The sequence below is a fragment of the Chiloscyllium plagiosum genome, chromosome 7 (assembly GCF_004010195.1).
Source record: "Chiloscyllium plagiosum isolate BGI_BamShark_2017 chromosome 7, ASM401019v2, whole genome shotgun sequence".
NCBI lineage: Eukaryota > Metazoa > Chordata > Chondrichthyes > Orectolobiformes > Hemiscylliidae > Chiloscyllium > Chiloscyllium plagiosum.
In genome coordinates this window covers 21371135-21390340 of record NC_057716.1, presented here as the reverse complement: position 1 = coordinate 21390340, position 19206 = coordinate 21371135, and the positions used below count along the sequence as shown (strand labels likewise).

The 19206-nt window shown below is 41.1% G+C and overlaps 1 protein-coding gene across 3 annotated transcripts in view; it reads left to right on the top strand.

Annotated features, from left to right (window-relative positions):
• Window positions 1-19206, top strand: part of itgb2 (integrin, beta 2) — a 93184-nt gene that overhangs the window by 58776 nt on the left and 15202 nt on the right. For all 3 annotated transcript variants that reach the window (XM_043693218.1, XM_043693219.1, XM_043693220.1), the window contains 8 exons: window positions 2387-2582; window positions 5148-5318; window positions 7573-7814; window positions 9232-9390; window positions 11652-11747; window positions 15067-15156; window positions 15326-15463; window positions 16973-17163. In XM_043693218.1, the coding sequence (XP_043549153.1) occupies window positions 2387-2582; window positions 5148-5318; window positions 7573-7814; window positions 9232-9390; window positions 11652-11747; window positions 15067-15156; window positions 15326-15463; window positions 16973-17163 (1283 nt within the window). The remainder of the gene's footprint in view (window positions 1-2386; window positions 2583-5147; window positions 5319-7572; window positions 7815-9231; window positions 9391-11651; window positions 11748-15066; window positions 15157-15325; window positions 15464-16972; window positions 17164-19206) is intronic.

Genomic DNA, 19206 nt, shown 5'->3' with positions numbered 1-19206 from the left:
CACACCACAGGTGACCCCACTACACTAAATACTCACACACAAGCACACATACTCTTATACACTCACACACTCATACACTCACACAGACCCTCTCTCGTATACACATTCTCTCAGACACACACACGCGCACACACACACATGCACACACACACACACACACAATCTCCCTCCACACACACACACACACACACACACACACACACACATGCACACACACACACACAATCTCCCTCCACACACACACACACGGACACAAATCAATCTATGGGGTGAATTTGCATTTACAGGTTTGCATTTGCAGATACATTCTATTTTGTTCAAAAAGCACACAATCTGCAGGCAGTCAGTCATGTGACATTTTGTAAATTCCAACTTTGGAAATAGATTCCAGGTTGGTATAGACATAGACTCTAACCTCACAGTTTTAATGCATGGTCTGAGCTAAGATGTCACCTTTCTTTTATAAAACCTTAGCTCAGGACTGTGACTTTTTTTTAGATTAGATTAGATTACTTACAGTGTGGAAACAGGCCCTTCGGCCCAACAAGTCCACACCGACCCTCCGAAGAGCAACCCACCAACGCCCATTCCCCTACACCTAACACTACGGGCAATTTAGCATGGCCAATTCACCTAACCTGCACATCTTTGGACTGTGGAAGGAAACTGGAGCACCTGGAGGAAACCCACGCAGACACGGGGAGAATGAGCAAACTCCACACAGATAGTTGCCCGAAGCGAGAATTGAACCCGGGTCTCTGGCGCTGTGAGGCAGCAGTGCTAACCGCTGTGCCACCCTAAAAGAGGTTCTGGGATTTACATACTAATCAATCGAAACCTGCATCCCCATTCTAAGTGATTAAAGGTTGTTCAAAACATCACTTCAGTTGTATGACACTTTGATCTTTTACTATAAATCTTGTGTCTCTGATCCTGCCCCACTAGCTACCTGATGAAGGAGCAGCGTTCCAAAAGCTTGTACTTCCAAATAAACCTGTTGGACTGCAGCCTAGTGTTGTGTGATTTTTGACTTTGCCCACCCTAGTTCAACAACAGCACCTCCACATCATGACAGTATCTCTGGCCAGAAAGCAATGGAATTGGCAGTCTGTGGAACCGAAACCAATGGTGGAGTCCTTTGCCTGGAGCAATTTCACTGGCACTGAGAAAAATAATGTATATAATTGTGGAATCTCATTCTATCCTCTTTTAACTATTGTTGGAGATTTTATTTTAAAATTATTTGTGCCTCTTTCACCTCCCTTTCTTTCTGGCTCCTTATTTTGCTTTCTGTACATGATTTTACATTGAATTGACTGTTCCAATTGACATTTCCTGGTTCAGACTGGTAAAGATTTTTTAACCCAGTTGGTCAAGGAGATCCACAGTTGGTCATCCTCAACATATCGGTCACAAATGGCCTGTAATCACAGAAAATCTTGGTGCAAAAGATCAAGCTAAGTGTGGTGCTGTTTGTTCACTGCTAACCTGAAGTTTGAGCCATTTCAGAAATTTTTGAGGATTGGTTTTTTTTTGAAAGTCATGATATTTTGATTCTGTGAAATCTAATTAAATAATGGTGAAGATTTCTCAATTACAGCATATTAGTTGAGAATTTGCAGCCAAACAGTTGTCCAAGTGATACTGCAGAGTGTGAGTCAGTTCTGGGTAAATAAAGCTTCATAATAACTAGGATTCCAGGATCTCCCCATTTCCACCTCGATGATCCATCACAAATTCATTTTGTGGAGTTTTGCCTAATTTTCTTCAACGCAACTCCCACAGACCAATTTTACAAGGATAATTCCCATTAAGGGAGGCATCATTAATTTTAAATTCCTTCGCATTATTCCTTGCATGGGGGAGATTTGGCCACTGTACCTGCAAGGAGAAGTAATCCAGAAATTAGGTAAGAATCTTTCATATAGTATGGAGCTGGACGGTTTGCATAATGAGGTAATTAGTTTGAAATAAAAATGAAAATCAAAAGCAGTTTAAGTTATTTTTTGTATTTAAAAAAAAACAAGACATGTGTCCCATTTTATTAAATTGAGGATTCTCCTTCTCCAATCTGTTTATGTTGGGATGTAACTATTGCTGAAATATGTTGTTGGAGTTTGCACAATGGTCATGTCAGTTAATTTTACAGAAGAGGGCATTTTAGCTAAAGCAAGGAACCACATGCTAGTCTTTGAAAACGTATGAAGTTTGAGCAATGCTAAAATCTGATCAGCTTGACCTTCTCGCCGATCTTTCAATCTCACATATTCATCATGTGCACTCTTTTGTACATGTACAATTGAACTGCCTTCCAATGTTCAAATGTAGGGAGAAAACATTGTCAAACTATACTTAATTGTTTTTTTCCAACTTTACTTCCATCCAGAATTTCACCAAGGCTGGAGAACCAAATTCTGCACGTTGTGATTCTGTGAAGTCCCTTGAGAACAGAGGTTGCAAAAAAGCAGAGATTATCAACCCACAAAATGACATAGAATTGCAATTGAACAAAGAACTTGTAAATTCTGGAACTAATGTGATACAGATAAAACCACAGAAAGTTAAACTCTTTCTGCGACGAGGTAAAATCTCAAGATACTTGGAACATCATAGTCCTGAGAGTTATCAATAACTTGCAAATGTTTATATTTAACATATATGTTATGTTTATCATATATATGTATGCAATGAAAATTTACATTGCCCAACAGTTCAAGGAAACGTATTGCAATTCAGTATTCTTCAATAATTCTGTGTACTCTGGGTAACACTAAGAAATACAAAGAAAAATGGAGAACAATGGCTCAGTTCTTTGCTTTTTTGTAATGTTTGTAAAAAAGGAGCAAAACTTTAATTTGCTCAGAATGCATTCACATACACAGAATAAAAATTGGACCCATACTTTTCGACAAGGAAATTTGAATCGCTTGTGTTATGTTGATGAGGAAGCCGAAAAGGAAAATAGATCAAGCTGAACTTAATTAAACTAATAAATTAATAAAGTAGACATATTTGTATTTTCCTGTATCAGCTTGCTTTACTTCAGACTGCATTGAATTGAGTTTGCTGTTCCTCATTGCACATAATATATCTTGCTGTCGTTATTAAGCTTACTCATCGCTTGCAATTGTGTTAATTAATTAATGTGCATGCTTGCAGTCAGCCTGAGCAAAGAATCCATTTATTTAATCTGGATAATCATATTTATCTTTGATCAGAATAGCTTTTCCTGGTATTATGCACACATGATTCTGCTACTAGAATTTCTATTATGAATTCATCATATTTACATTGCGTATAGATCATACACTTATTTCTCAAGCCTGCCTACTCTCCGGTCAGTAAATAGATGGGGGGAAGTATAAGAGACTAACTAATTTCCTCTAGATCCTCAAAAATCAAGGTCTGGAACATACACTGAAGCTCTTTGCTGCATCAGAACTGCACTTAATCCAGCTCAACAAATTCCCATGGGAAGTGGTCAAACCAACCAAACCAAAATTAAGTAGATTCTACTCGAGGGGAAGATCAGCCTTCTATCAGTTTTGATATACAAGGGCATGTTGATGAACTGCAAGCTCATAGAAGAATACATCAGGGTATTGGTGCTAGTGTACAAGCCTGTTTGATCCCAGTGGGTATTTTGAAGCCTTTGATGTTACATCATTGCTGACCTTACCTATCATGGTGTCACAGAAAGAGTTCATAATGAACAGCTTCAGCAGGCTGCCGTTTTCTCCAGCAGCTTATATGGACTTGCTGTGCTCAGATGGTTGAATGCTTTCAATTAGATCAATGAATGTAATATGTCATGGCCTTCTTTGTTCTTGGTATTTCTCTTGAAGCTACTGTACTGAGAAGATCATGTCAATTGTAGATGTTCCATTCAAAAACTACACTTTGATTTGGAAGAGATACATTCAGCTAAGATCTGCAGTTTGCCAAACACATTACGAGCAATGTTTTTCTCTTGGTGCTTCGTGTGTGGATGTCTTGATGGCTCTTGCAATCACTACAGTCACCCTAGTACAGGATAACACCTTGGATCTCCCTCTCTAATAGTTCTGCGGATGTGCCAACACCATAAGCCAGTGTATTCCAAACTTTTTCGCCACTCCTATCCCATTTTGAAACTTGAAAACTGCTGTGATCCCTTGTTAAGCAGTGGAGGTGCTGTTGGGTGGAGTAGAAGACCGAAGAGGGCAGGCAGTAGTGACCAGCTATTGGTGCACCTGAGCTCAAAACCTCAAAATCTCAGTGAGCAACTCCAGTTGGTGTCCCAAAGCATGCCCACCCGCTCCTCCACCCACTTTGGGAAATTCTGCCCTAAGAATTGCAGCAGTTCAAAAAGGTGGCTCACCACCTTCTCAAAGACAATTCAGGGTAGATAAGAAATGCTGGCCTCGTCAGAAGCATCTACATCCCATGAACAAATGAAATAAAAGTGATGGCCACAAATCCAAAGATTTTCTGGATGGTGACTGGCCACTGGGTCACAACCTGTTGGACATCACTCATCTGTTGCAAGGACACAAGCAAATGAGGTATGAGGATGGCAAACAGCGCAGACAACTGTGAGACAAACACCAATGGCTTCAGAGGCTGATCGTTTGGAAGGGCACTGGAAGAGACAAGGAGAAACCGGAACCTCAACTGACTGAGAAGAAAGCCCAGGGTAAACAGAGCCTGTTGAATCCTGAACCTTTTCAGCCTACTGTTTGTCTCGAGGTGATATTTAACACAGAGTTGACTACCAAGTTGCAAAGTATCGTATTTCAAAAAAAAGCTGCCAGCAACCTAACAAGGAGCTTGCTTTATGCCCATGGGTGCTGCCTGTCCCTTGTGATCGCCAGCATTTTTTGTTTTCCATACAGATTCCAGCATTTGTAGTAAATTGCTCCAATGTCACAAGAAGGATATTTTTGCTAATGAGCAGTTGACCTTCCCTATGGGGTAGAGTTCAGTTTATCATGATCAATAAAGTAAATAACGCATATATTCTTTTTTATAAGTGTCACTATTAAATATGGTATTGAAATCGAGTGAAAACCTTTAGACATGAAGTGGAGGGAAAATATTTGAATGGAATTATTAAGTTGTAGTTATTTGTTTCTGATTCCTTAATAACTTATTGCCTTGCAATTTAGACAGTCCACAGAAAATCGAAGTGAAGTTTAAGCGTGCTGAAGGTTACCCTGTAGACCTATACTACCTCATGGACCTGTCCTACTCCATGAAAGATGATCTGGAGAATGTGAAGAACCTGGGAGGAAAACTTCTGCAAGCACTGAAGAGTATCACAAAGTCGAGCAAAATTGGTGAGCCAACTGTTTTCCATAAGGTAGATGAACAAGGCTCGCTACTTGTGCAAACACGTAACTTCAACATCTGGAAATTGTTTCTCATAATCTAGATGCAGTCAGTCAGTTTACTATAGCAGAGAAATGTTGTGGTTTACTCTCTGAGGACATGGGGGAGAGCTGCAATTGTAAAAGAAGAGTAAATGTCCATTGAGACCTGTTTTCAGGTATAATAATTGTGTGTTTGTATCCAGTAGGTTTTCTTAACTGATACTGCAATACTTCTGTTAGTTAGAGTAATATAAGATACTGGGCCTGGATATCATGCTATTAAGGAATCTAACTGAAAACTGCCAGTGGAAGTGGAGGAAGCTGGTTTAATTGCAACATTTAAAAGGCACCTGGATGGGTATATGAATAGGAAGGGTTTGGAGGGATGTGGGCCATGTGCTGGCAAGTGGGACTAGATTAGGTTAGGATATCTGGTTGGCATGGGTGAGTTAGACCAAAGGGTCTGTTTCCATCTTAACATCGCTATGACTCTATGACTCCAAAATTATTATGTAACAACATTACACTTCTCAGACACATAAGTGTCTGGTGAATTTTAAGTTCAATAGAAGAATATACTTCCTGTCGAGTGTCATGTTTCAGGTGGGCTGAGATAAGAGAGTATGAGATCTTTACACCCTTAGGACATAAGCTATGACACAGTGATGATGTCATGAGCAAGTTACTTAAAGGTATACTGATATACCATGTTTCTTAAGTATATATTGACATTCTGACCTTGAAACTTAGCACACGCAAGATCAGCTTCTTGACACATAATAAGTGTGCCTTCTCCTATGTTTAGAAAGGAGATTAGTGTTTAGTATAAGAAAGGAATAGACAATGATAGCAACAGTGGACTCAAACATAAAAATACAGCTTTTACATGCAATATTACTCAATAGTCAAGAAAGCAATCAAGTGGCTTGAAGGTAAAATGTAGTTCAATGTCAGCCTATGATTGTTAGACAATACAAATCTAAAGGAGGGGAGAAGCTGAGGTACCTGGTGGTATATGTGTACAGGTGGCGAGTAGATTGAGAAATTGGTTAACAAATGTTATATGATTTGAGATTTTATAAAGTGGTGACATGGAGTACAAAAGCTCGGAAATCATGATAAATCTGTGCAACACACCAGTTAATTGTTCTCATCTGGAATACTGGGTCCAGTTCTGGACTCAACATTTTATTTAAGACGTTAGAAAGGATGCAGAAAAGATGCATGAGAATGGTTCTAGGAATGAGAAGCATGAGTTAGGTAGATAGATTGAAGAAACAGGTTGTTCTTTGCTGAGAAGATTACGAGGAGATTTGAGGAGCAACTCACAATCACGGGAGGCGTAGAGAAAGGACAAAGAGAATAAACTATTCTGGTTAGTGGTACATTTGAAAAACCAGAGGAACCAGAATCATGATGCTTGTCAAAAGCAGCATCAGCAGCGACAGAATGAAAAAGATTTTTATGCAGCAAATAGCTTTGAAATGCACTGCCTGAAAGTGTGGTGGAGAAAGATTCACTTGAGGCGTTCAATAGCAATTGGTAGTTATGGAGAATAGCAATGAGGATGTGGAATTTGCTTTTGCTGGGAGTAGTTGAAGCAAATAGCACAGATACATTTGTCAGGAAGCTGGACAGGATTCCTCTGGAATGGGGTGGGGGCACATTTTCAAGATAAGGGTTCTCTCTTTTCAGATGGTGATGAGGAATTTCATCTCTCAGAGGGGAGTCAGTGCTGAGTATTTTCTCCTACAGGGAGCAGTGGAAGCTGGGTCACTGAGTTAGAAGGTTTTTGGTTGAAAAGTGAGTAAAGAAGTCTGGGAAACAGGCAGGAGAGTGGAGTTTAGACCACATTAAATTACCTTATCGGCTGGTGGAGCAGGTTCAAGGGGCAAAATGGCCTCATCCTGTTTCTATTTACTTGTGTTTTTATATGAGTACATGAGGGAGAAAGGAATCAAAGAATAATTTGATAGGATTAAATGAAGTGTGATGGGAGGAGAATTGCATGAAGCAAATTTATTGGCTTAGCCCAGATCAGCCAAATGGCCTATTCTGCGCTGCAAAATTCTTAATATCGAATTCCAGCATTCCTGTATTAATGAAGAAAAGTCTGGAGTGACTGCTTCTAGTTACTTGCCCAGTGGAATCATTGACTAACAATCACTATCCAACTCATTGCAAATAGTAAATCACTCAAACTATATTTATTTCCTTGCAGGATTTGGTTCATTTGTGGACAAGACAGTCCTACCATTTGTTAACACGCATCCAGAGAAAATGAAAAATCCATGTCCTTCTAAAACTGAGGCATGTCAGCGACCCTTTAATTTTAGGCATGTCCTGAAGTTAACAGATAATTCGAATGTATTCACTTCTGAAGTTGGGAAGCAGTCTATTTCTGGAAACCTGGATCCTCCCGAGGCTGGACTGGATGCCATGATGCAGGCAGCAGTGTGTGTGGTGAGGTTGTATTTGACAGAATTATGATTTATGTGGATTGTAGAGTGTGCAAACGTTTCCACATTCATCAGCGTCTCCAGTCAGTTTTCCTACGATAGTCCCTGTCTCTCTTATTGGCAACACCACGAACAAACATACTGGACCAATCCCTTTCTCTCACTTGAAATAATGACTGCTTCTTTCATAGACTGGGCTTTAAAGACAAAACATTATTCTTTTTGCTAGTAATCAGAATTTCCATCCACTGTTTCTGCGCAAAAATGCACCTACTACAAAAATACAACATGCAAAATAGAGTGTATTCCTGATGATGGGCTTATGCCCAAAATGTCAACTCACCTGCTCCTTGGATGTTGCCTGACCTGCTGTGCTTTTCCAGTGCTACAATTTTCAACTCTGATCTCCAGCATCTGCAATCCTCACTTTCTTCCTGCGTGGTGCTCCACGAACAAGTCCCTCTTGGAAATGACTCCCAAGACACCTTTATAAGATGTAAAATGCTTGATTAAAAGTAAGATACTGCACAGGCTGGAAATCTGCAATAAGAACAGAAATTGCTGGAGAAACTTAGCAGGTCTGGTAGCATCAGTGGCGACAAAAACAGCGTTAATGTTTTGAGTCCAGTATGACTTCTTTAGAATCTGGGCTTAGTAGATGACTTCTGTATCCATTCTCAATCTGTAAAAAAATGCAGTTCTCATTTTGCAGTCACATTAGAATCATGGAATCCCTACTGTGCAGAAAGAGACCATTCAGCCTGTCAAGTCAGCACCAACCTTCCAAACAGCATTCCACACAGACTCAGCTCCGCCCCATCCTATCCCAATAACCCCGCATTAACAATGGCTAATCCACCTAGCTTGTACATATCAGGACAATGTAGCATAGCCAATCCACCTAACTTGCGCATCCTTGAACAGTGGGAGAAAACTCAAACACTTGGACAAAATCCATGCAGACAAAGGAAGAACATGCAAACTCTGCACAGACAGTCACCCACAGCTGGAATCGAACCCAGGTTCCTCCCACTTCGAGGCAGCAGTGGTAACCACGAAGCCAAACATTATTGGGTGAGATGTTGGCAGAGATATTTATTTAGCCATCACTGGAAAATGGGAAGGAGAGTTTGGTGAAAGTGGACTTGTCACTAGGAATGTTTTACTTCACTGGCTGTCTCTTCATTGAAATACTTACAAAAGGAACATCTCTTATTCTGTCCCTGGTCACTCTTCCTGTATTTATCTGACAGTTTGAGCTAAATGTTGTGCATTTGAAGAAAACCTTACTTGAAACATAGATTGTGAAAATGTGCATATAATTTAATAGAACTTACAAATCTTTGAAAGACTTTGATGACGTTACAGCTTTATATATTTCACGTGCAACTACTTAAAAGTAGAGATGTTGTTTCTGACAGGACGAGATAGGATGGCGCAATGTTACACGTCTTCTTGTATATACTTCAGATGATGGATTTCATTTTGCTGGAGATGGGAAACTTGGAGCAATTCTGACCCCTAATGATGGCAAATGTCATCTTGATAGTCAGGGCTTTTATGCAGATAACACTAAATACGTGAGTATAACTGTCTTATTTGTTGCTTGCATAAACAAAATCTCCTAACTCAACAGAACTGTGGCGTATATATTTTTACCAGATTGACAGCAGAGCGAGATCCGTACTGCTCCGTTTCTTTTTGCTTCACGTGGATTTTTTGAGAGGAAGGGTTCATCAAAAAGCCGCTGTATGGCTTTTGTTTGTATTTCTACTGTAGATGTTTGCCCAACCCAATTATGCATCAGAGCGGGGGGTAGAACAGGGCAAGGAACAAAAATAGCCTTGATCCCACTACACAGCAGCATAAACAATGGTTCCAGTAAAAGAACAACACCTTTTTCAAACCTGCTGCTTTGCTGGGTACATATGGGTATAAATAATGTGGTCTTTTCAAATTCATAATGATCCCCTCCATTGCTTGGGCCACACTGGATACCAGGAATATACTGACAGAGGAAGGATTTCACAGTAAACAAAAGCATTATAAAATAAAGTATGCCACTGGGCCACAGCAGGAGAATCAGGCCAAATCAATGACATGAAAAGCTTGACCAAACAGGTAAGTTTTAAGGAGTCTTATCAAGGCAAAGTGAGCTAGAAAAATGTAGTATGGAAATTCCACACCTTAGGACCTAAGCAACAGAAGACAGAGCCCCCACTGGGGAGACCAGAGTTAGCTCGATGGGAGATATGGTTTGTGGGTTTAGAGGTGATATTACAGAGAGGGAGGGTTAAGGTCATGGAAGGATTTGAAAACAAGGATGATAATTTTAAACTCAACATTTTGCATAAGTGAGAGCCAGTGTGGGTCAACAAACACAGGAGTGAGAGGAGAACAGAACTTGCTTTGAGTTAAGTCACAGGAACTGGGTTTTGGATGACTTTTAGTATACAGGGGGTAAAATGTTTGCGACCAGCCAACAGTGTATTGGAATAAGCAAGCCTCAAGGTAGCATCAACGTCACCACTGAGAGTTTCAGCAACAGATGAGCTAAGACAGGGACAGGGCAGAAGTCAGGTGATGTTTTAAAGATGCAAACAGGTCATTTTAGCAATGTCTCGAATCTCAAGGCCAAGTGTGACACGGAGCTTACGAAAAGACTGACTTAGTCTCACAGCCAAAAAGTAGAATGGAATTGGTATCTAGAAAATGGAATTCGGTGCAGAGACTAGAAACAATGGCTTCACTCTTCCTAATGATTAAATGGAGGAAAATTCTGTTCATCCAGTAGTGAATGTCAGAAAAAAGACAGATAACTTAGAAAGGATGGAGGAGGCAAGAGAAGTGGTTGTGATGTACTGCTGGGTCATCAACGTTCATGTGAAAACATACACTGTGCCTTCAGGTGATGTTGCTGAAGGGCAGCATTTGGATTAGAACGAGGAGAGAACAAACATTAATCCTTTGGGAATACCAGAGATGATGGTGCAGGAGCAGGAAGAGAAGTTATATGGTTTGCCTTCTACGATTAGAAGTAAGATTGGAACCATGAGTAAATGCAGTTATGTCAACACGAGGGCTTTTGAGCCAAAATATGGAAAACCAGAAATGGCTACTGATGCTGGAGAATCAATAAACATTTCCCATGACTCAAGCAGCTGGTGCAGCCACAAACATGAGAAAGTGGGACAAAGATGCGCTCAATGCGCTCAGGGACTGCATGTCAGAGAAAACCATGCTTTATTTCTATAATCACAGCAAAGACCTTTCTATTTCTGGTCCGAATGGAGCTGAAGGTTTTAAAATCAGATTAGAATATGCTCTTGTGTCAGTGAGGAGGACATATTATTAATTTTAAAGCATTTTTTTTCTCACCAACGAAGAAATTGATGTTGCTGATAGGATTGTGGGTGTTGAATTTTCATTACCTTTATTTTACACTTCCATTAGACAGGGAGGAAAACAATGTTCCTGGCAGTATATTTGTTGTCCACGTGATTCAAGGTAGTTAGAATGATGGACAGTAGTGTTGAGCTGTGAATCAGTTAATCAGTATCTAGTGTCGTTGCAGCATCTTGCTGGAGGGTCCTGAAATTGAAAACTTAAGTTTTCAACTTGAAATCGATGGTGATAAAAATCTGATGTTCCCCAATACTGGTTTTATAGCTGAATGGCAAGTTGAAAAACTACTTCAGCGTGGATTCATTTGGTAACAGTGAAAAGTTCCATGATTTATTTAGATAGCAGTATCACTCATGAGAGTGCTGGAGGAATTGATGTTAATTTGTCCTTATTAGATGTAACATTTTGTTTACTTTTTCTGTTGTCTCTTTTTCAGGACTATCCCTCTGTTGCTGAGTTAGCTTTGAAGTTGGCTGAAAATAACATTCAACCAATTTTTGCAGTCACGAGAAAAATAATGCCGGTTTACCAGGTAATTATTATGGCTAATGTCAATATGTCTAATAACTATTCTCGAAATAAGGCCAGTGTGCCAGAAACTAGTCAAAGAATCAGCCAACTCCATATTCACAGAACTATCTCGCTGTGCACTAAATTATACCATTTCACATGGGGTTGGTTAGTTCAGTTGGCTGAGGAGAAAGTGAGGTCTGCAGATGCTGGAGATCAGAGCTGAAAATGTGTTGCTGGAAAAGCGCAGCAGGTCAGGCAGCATCCAGGGAACAGGAGAATCGACGTTTCGGGCATAAGCCCTTCTTCAGGAATGAGGAAAGTTTGTCCAGCAGGCTAAGATGACAAGGTGGGGGGAGGGGAAATGAGGAAACTGGTGAAATCCGAGTTCATCCCTTGTGGTTGGAGGGTTCCTAGGCGGAAGATGAGGCGCTCTTCCTCCAACCGTCGTGTTGTTGTGGTCTGGCGATGGAGGAGTCCAAAGACCTGCATATCCTTGGTGGAGTGGGAGGGGGAGTTGAAGTGTTGAGCCACGGGGCGGTTGGGTTGGTTGGTCCGGGTGTCCCAGAGGTGTTCTCTGAAACGCTCCGCAAGTAGTTCAGTTGGCTGGATGGCTGGTTTGCAATGCAGAGTGATGCCAATACAAGGGATTGAATTCCTGCACTGGCTGAGGTTACCATGAAAGACTCTGCTTCTCAACCTCTCCTCTTGCCTAAGGCGTGATGATCCTCAGATTAAACCTCCACCAGTTGTCTCTGTCTGATGAAAGAGCAGCCCCGTGGTCCTCTGGGAATATGGAGGTTTTACCTTTGCTTCACCATTTCGCAGAAGTGTGACAACATGCCAATCATTTATAAAACAGTAACTCTCTGTTCATCATTCATAAAATAATGCCAATTGGCCAGCAAGTTATTTGCAGAATTGTAGGTGAGAAAAACATGAAGCAATATTTTTAAATTGGCCACAATTTTCACATTTGAACTTTATCTGTGATGTGAACTGAAGCAGCGTTGCATTTCTAATACGGGAAGGCATGTTAACATGAGATAGTAAAGGCACAAATACTCTGAGTTTACAGGCACAATATGATTGTAAAGGTTTGGTACTTATGACATCATGCATTCCATGATTTCATTCAGAGCATGACTAGATCTGATATCCTTTGCCAGGTCATCACAATTCTTTGAAACTAACTTATTTCGCTCTGCTTTAAGTTATACCTTTATTACAGAAAATCGTAATTTTAATTTAATTCTTCTGCCCAGTTCATATCCAAAACTGAATTGACTTCTTGTTAAAGTTCATTATCATGCTTTTGTTTGAGATTATCTTACATTGTACTTTACACTTAAATGTATAATATTCCAGTCGAAAAGATAATTTGTCCTTTTTGAGGGGATTTACAGGCGTACAGAGAAATTTAAGGTCAATTCAGTCTTCCGACACTTTGCATAGTGAATAACATTGGTGCATTTAAGGGGAAGCTGGATAAACATATGAAGGAGAACAAACATAAATGTTGACAGGGCTAGGTAAAGAGAATGGACGAGGCTTGTGTAGAACACAAACATCAGCATACAATAAATGGAGCACATTGTCTGCTTCTGAGCTGCATACTTTCAGGTCTGTATCTTTTGGAGATAGAGGGTCATACTCATTGGTCACAGGGCCATCAGGCAACCCCTTTTAGTTCCATGTTGGGGGTCCAACCAAATCAAGTGTTCATCAGATACTTAGGTGGTCACTGCCAGGCCTCTTCTGGCATTGAAGACCCAGCTGCAGAAATCCTGCCCACCAACAATAGTTAGCCAATCAGGAGCCGGCAGCTACTTATTCACTACTTATCATTTGCCATGGTAAATTAGCATTGCACCCACCAGAGGTATAGGCCATTATGGAACTTCAGACCAGAGGCGAGTGAGGATGGGAGGATGGGTTGGGGATCACTGGGGAAGGGCAGAATTGGAGGCAAGGCCATGAGTTGGCTTTCAGCAGCCTTTCCTGTCCTCAGACCTTTGATCTGAGATCAGGCACAGATAGTGGCCCCCTATCACACCACTACCATTTCAGGAGGCTGCTTAATTCATTAATCAGCCCAATAAAATCTACATGTGAGGTGTGTCAGGGTGGACTAAGAGCTGGAAGGGGTGAGCTGTCTTTGTCAATGGCTGGAAGATGGAAGGGGCAGGCTGTTTGCTGGTTTATCGGGGTGCCTGTGAAATATACGCTTTTATTGTTTGGACTGTTTTGTATGTCTTTGTGTCTACTGTTTCCTCGTTGGTAATTTAAGGTGGGATTTGGGGGTTTGCCTGCATTTCCCTGTGAATTGGTTGTATGGTGGGGTTTGGAGTTTGGCCTTGCTGGGCCTTTCCTCTCAATTGCTGTTTATTGTGAACTGCTGTTTCTTGTCTAATGTTGACTTTGTATTTTTTGCAGAGTTTAATAAAACAAATAAATGGGGGAGAAAAAAATCAACTCCACCTCTGCTGGCTGGGAATCCCATAACAGCTGGATATGCAGGCACTGAGTGTAGGAGATTGAGAGGTGACCTTATAGAGGCTTCTAAAATAATGAGGGATATAGATAAGGTGAATGGCAGGCGTCTTTTCCCAAGGGTGGGGGAATCCCAAAACTAGGGGCATATTTTTAAGGTGAGAGGAGAGAGATTTAAAAAAGATATGATGGGCAACTTTTTTACACAGAGTGGTTCATGTGTGGAATGAAGTTTCAGAGTAAGGGAAGGATATGACCATAGTTGCAATGTTTAAAAGGCAGTTAGATAAGTGCATGAATAGGAAAGGTCTGAAGGGATATGGACCAAGCACAGGCAGGTGGGACTAATTTAATTTGGACTGAAGGGTCTGTTTCCATGCTGTATGACTTGCTAACAGCCCTTCAAGCCCCCAGTTTTATCAGGGGAGGTTCTCCCTCTGTTAGGAGACTGACATGGGGCGCCTCCCTTGATTAACTGGGCCCACACACAATGGTTCTTGCACGGTGAGCTGTGTTAAACCCAGCCCTATGTAACTCTGGTCAGTAGCATGTAAAAGACCCCAGTATTAATGATGGGGCCAGGACAATGTCAAACCAAATTCCTGAACTTCAATCTGTGCAACTCCCAGGCATTTGTCCTTGACTGTGATTCGTGTAAGATTGAATTTCACATAGTGGGTATGAGTGACTACTATCTTCAAATGCTATTCAAAGCACACATGTTGAATTTAAATATTTCAGCTTCCCACATGAAGCATCATTTGTCCTGTTATTGCTGAGCTTTTGTTCACAGTTATGTTGTGACACTATTGAAGGAATAAAGATTAGCTTTTTCTGTTTCATTCCAGGAGCTGAGCAAAATGATTCCAAAGTCTGCAGTAGGTGAACTGAAGGAGGATTCCAGTAATGTGGTTCAGCTGATCACAGCTGCCTATAATGTAGGTGCTGCTCAGGAATGAGTTCAATCCATTTTAGTTTTGCTTGCTCCTGGGAAAAGGATGGGAGAGAACCAATATTCTAATAGACTGTTCATGAGCATATTAATAAACCAGTGAATTATGTCAATTGGCCTTCCTACCATATTCACAGTTTATTGATCTTTTTCAGAATCTGTCTTCGACGGTGATATTAGCACACAAAACCCTGCCAGATGGAGTCCACATCTCCTATGTATCACATTGTAGTGATGGAGATACGAAGAGTGAAAAAGAGGGAACTTGTTCAAATGTGAAGATTAATGAGGAGGTGAGTTGACATTGAGATTCTCAAGGTTGCCTGCACAGCGAGAGTCTTATTGAATTCCAGGTTGGAAGAGGTGATGCAACACAGATCATCAATTCACAGTGGCACGGATGTTCAGTGGTTAGCACTGCAGCCTCACAGTGCCAGGGACCCAGATTCAATTCCAGCCTTGGGTGACTGTCTGTGTGGAGTTTGCACATTCTCCCCGTGTCTGCGTGGGTTTCCTCTGGGTGCTCCGGTTTCCTCCCACAGTCCAAAGATGTGCAGGTCAGATGAATTGGCCATGCTAAATTGCCCATAGTGTTAGGTGCATTAGTCAGAGGGAAATGGGTCTGGGTGGGTTCCTCTTCGGAGGGTCGGTGTGGACTTGTTGGGCTGAAGGGCCTGTTTCCACACTGTAGGGAATCTAGTCTCAATCCAAGATTGGAAATACAACCAAATAACTCATATGTTTTAGGATTGGCTGGGGTCTATATCCACATGACTATTGGAGGAATCTGTAATTAATGACCTCAATTGACACTGAGGGTGAAGAATTGTACATTTTTCATGTAAAATACTGTGGGACTGTTCTCCAAAGCAGTGATCAGACCTTTGTAAGACCGCATTGAATTTCACCACCAGAAAAAGAAATTCTAGATGTCGAAGCCAAAATAGGAACAGCATATTCTGTCCCTAAACTGGCTATGGCAGGGGTGGGAAGCTTGGAAGATTCAGTAAGATGGCCTTTCCACTGCTAACCTGTTCACTCTTGATTAGGGGAGGAATTTTATTTGGGGAGGGGTTTGTGAAGATAAACCGTCTGGTATTATCCAGTTGAGCTCCTTAAGTGACCAATTATTATCTATTTAAGAATATTTTCAATCGATAATGGTTGGACGCCCAGCATATAGGTCAAGTCAAACTCTGGTGGAAAAGATGAACACATCCATCCATGGTCCATTTTCCTGATCAGAGCAGCCCCGTGCATGAACCTTCCATATGCCCTCCACCCAACTCACTGTTCCAGCCAGTCCCCTCCCTATATCTGCTGTATCCCCCTTGTGTGGCCATGCCACCAGTAAATTGCTTTGTCCTTCGTCACTTTAACTCATGGGTCTAAGTCCAGACCGAGCATTGGCTACTGCTCAGGTTAGCCATCAGTTATTTGGCACTGGAACTCCTCCCGATTGAGGGGTGAAGTCCGAGCCTCAGCTAATTGTCACTATTGTATTGTAAGGCTGGGGATTAACTGACCTTGGCAGTCCTTGTTCATTGGCAGGACAGCAATACCAATTCTTAAAAAATGTGTTCTTCATTCAGAAGAGAAAAGAAGCTGCAATGAACAAACAACCAATATGAAATGAAACAGAGATAGTCAACTTACTGGATGGGGGAGAATTATTTAACTGGCACGCGATGGAGATGCAGTGATAGGTTTTTCCAACTATGTATGGATTTTTGCATGGAAGAAATGTAATATAGAAAAACCTTTATGTCACTTGACAACAGCACTGATCTTTTTCTTTTCAGATAAGTTTCACAATTACAGTTACTGCAAAAAAATGCCTGACTGAAAAACAGTCCTTTGAGATTCGACCTTTGGGCTTCACTGAGAAGTTGGAAGTTTCACTGCAAATGCGGTGTGACTGTAAATGTGATGACAAACCTGACTTGTCTGATCATTGCAGCAACAAGGGTCGAGTCAAGTGTGGTGTATGCAGGTAAAATTAATACTACCCAACCTCCTTAAGTCTGTTTCAACTCTCAAGGAATACTTCATATCCTTTCAAGTCGTGAATAACTCAGACCAAGCAAATGTTTGATGTCTCAAAGTCTCTGTCACTTCATGACTCCAATTTTTCTTTGCAATCTTTCTCTTCTTGTTGCATTGTTCTGCCATAGTTTTGATCCTCTGTATCTCACTCTCAAGTCCAAAATACATTGATATTTTCCTCTTTTCTATACATCCTTTTTGTGGCAATGTTATGTGTTGTTGCACCACTCCGCATGTCAGGTTGCCCGTTTAGGTTCCCATTAAGTCTTTCCCCTCTCCTTAAACCTATGCCATCTAGTTTTGCACCCCTCTCCCTGTCTGTCTTGATGGTGGCAAAGACTACTTTTGATTCACTCTCGGATGTGGGCCCTGCTGGCTGGCCAGCATTTATTGTCTGCCATTGCCTATCTACCTATCTATTATGCAAGACCAAAATGAGTAATGAAGTTTATCCCATGCTCAGGCATCATCCTACAATCCATGTTCCCTTCAAGTATTTCATTTGTAGCTGTGGAAAATGCCTCATTCTGCTGACAGTGACCCTGAGCTTCCCAACATTTGTCGTCTTAATTTTCCACCACACTTCCACTCTGACCTTTTTGTGTCAAAGCTTTGCTACAGTGTTCCAATAAAACATAACATAAGCTTGAGTAATAACACCTCATCTTTTGACTTGGTATTATACAACTTTTTGACTCAACACTGAGTTAGTCTTTGAGATGTCCAGCATGGAAAAAGACCCTTTCATTCCAACTTGTCCGTGTCGACCAGTATCCTAAATAAATCTAGTCCCATTTGATCCAGATTCCTCTAAACTCTTCCTATTCTATACTATCCAAAGGCACGCATCACCTTCTGCATGAAAAAGTTGCCACTTCGGTCCATATTAAATCTTTCCTTTCTCTCCTCTCTCTATGTTGTCTAGTTTTGGACTTTTTTTTTCTTCCCCCAACCCTGCCTCCCCCAACTCTTGCAAATATCTTGTCTGTTCACCATAACCATGTCTCTTATGATTTTATAAACCTCTATAAGGTCACTGTGCACTCTCAAACACTCCAGGGAAAATAACCCCAGCCTGTTCAGCCTTGCCCCACTGCTCAAACTCTCCAACTCTGGCAACATCCTTGTAAATCTTCTCTGAACCTTTTTCAAGTTTCACAACATCCTTTGTATAGCAGGGAGACCAGAATTGCATGCAGTATTCCAATAATGGCCTAATCAGTGTCCTGTACAGCCACAACATGACCTCCCAACTCCTGTACTCTATGCACTGCAAATAAAGGCAAACAATCCAAATGCTGCCTTCATATCCTAACTCCCTATGACTCCACTTTCAAGGAACTGTGAACCTGCACTCCAAGGTCTCTTTGTTCAACAACAGGACCTTACCATTAAGTGCATAGGTCTTGTCATGATTTGCCTTCCAAAATGTAGCACCTCACATTTATCAAAATTAAACTCCATCTGCCACTCAGCCCACTGGCCCATCTGATCAAGATCCCATTGTACTGTGAGGTAACCTTCTTCACTGTCCACTACACCTCCAATTTTATATCATCTTCAAATTTGCTAACTATATCTCTTCTGCTCACATTGAAATTATTTATATAAATGATGAAAAGCATTGGACCCAGCACCAATGTTTGTGGCAACTCTCTACCACCACCATCTGATTTTACCCTTGAGCCAGTTCTGTATCCACATAGCTAGTTCTCTCTGTATTCTGTGTGATTTAACCAATCTACCATGAGGAACCTTGTTGAATGCCTTACTGAAGTCCATAGATTCCCACATCGACCGCTCTGCCCTCATCAATCCTTTTTGTTACTTCTTCAAAAAAACTCAGTCAAGTTCATGAGACACAATTCCCATGCACAAAGCCATGTTGACAATCCCTAATCAGGCCTTGTCTTTCCAAATACATGCAAATCCTGTCCTTCAGGATTCTATCCAACAACTTGCCCACCACTGATGTCAGGCTCACCAGTCT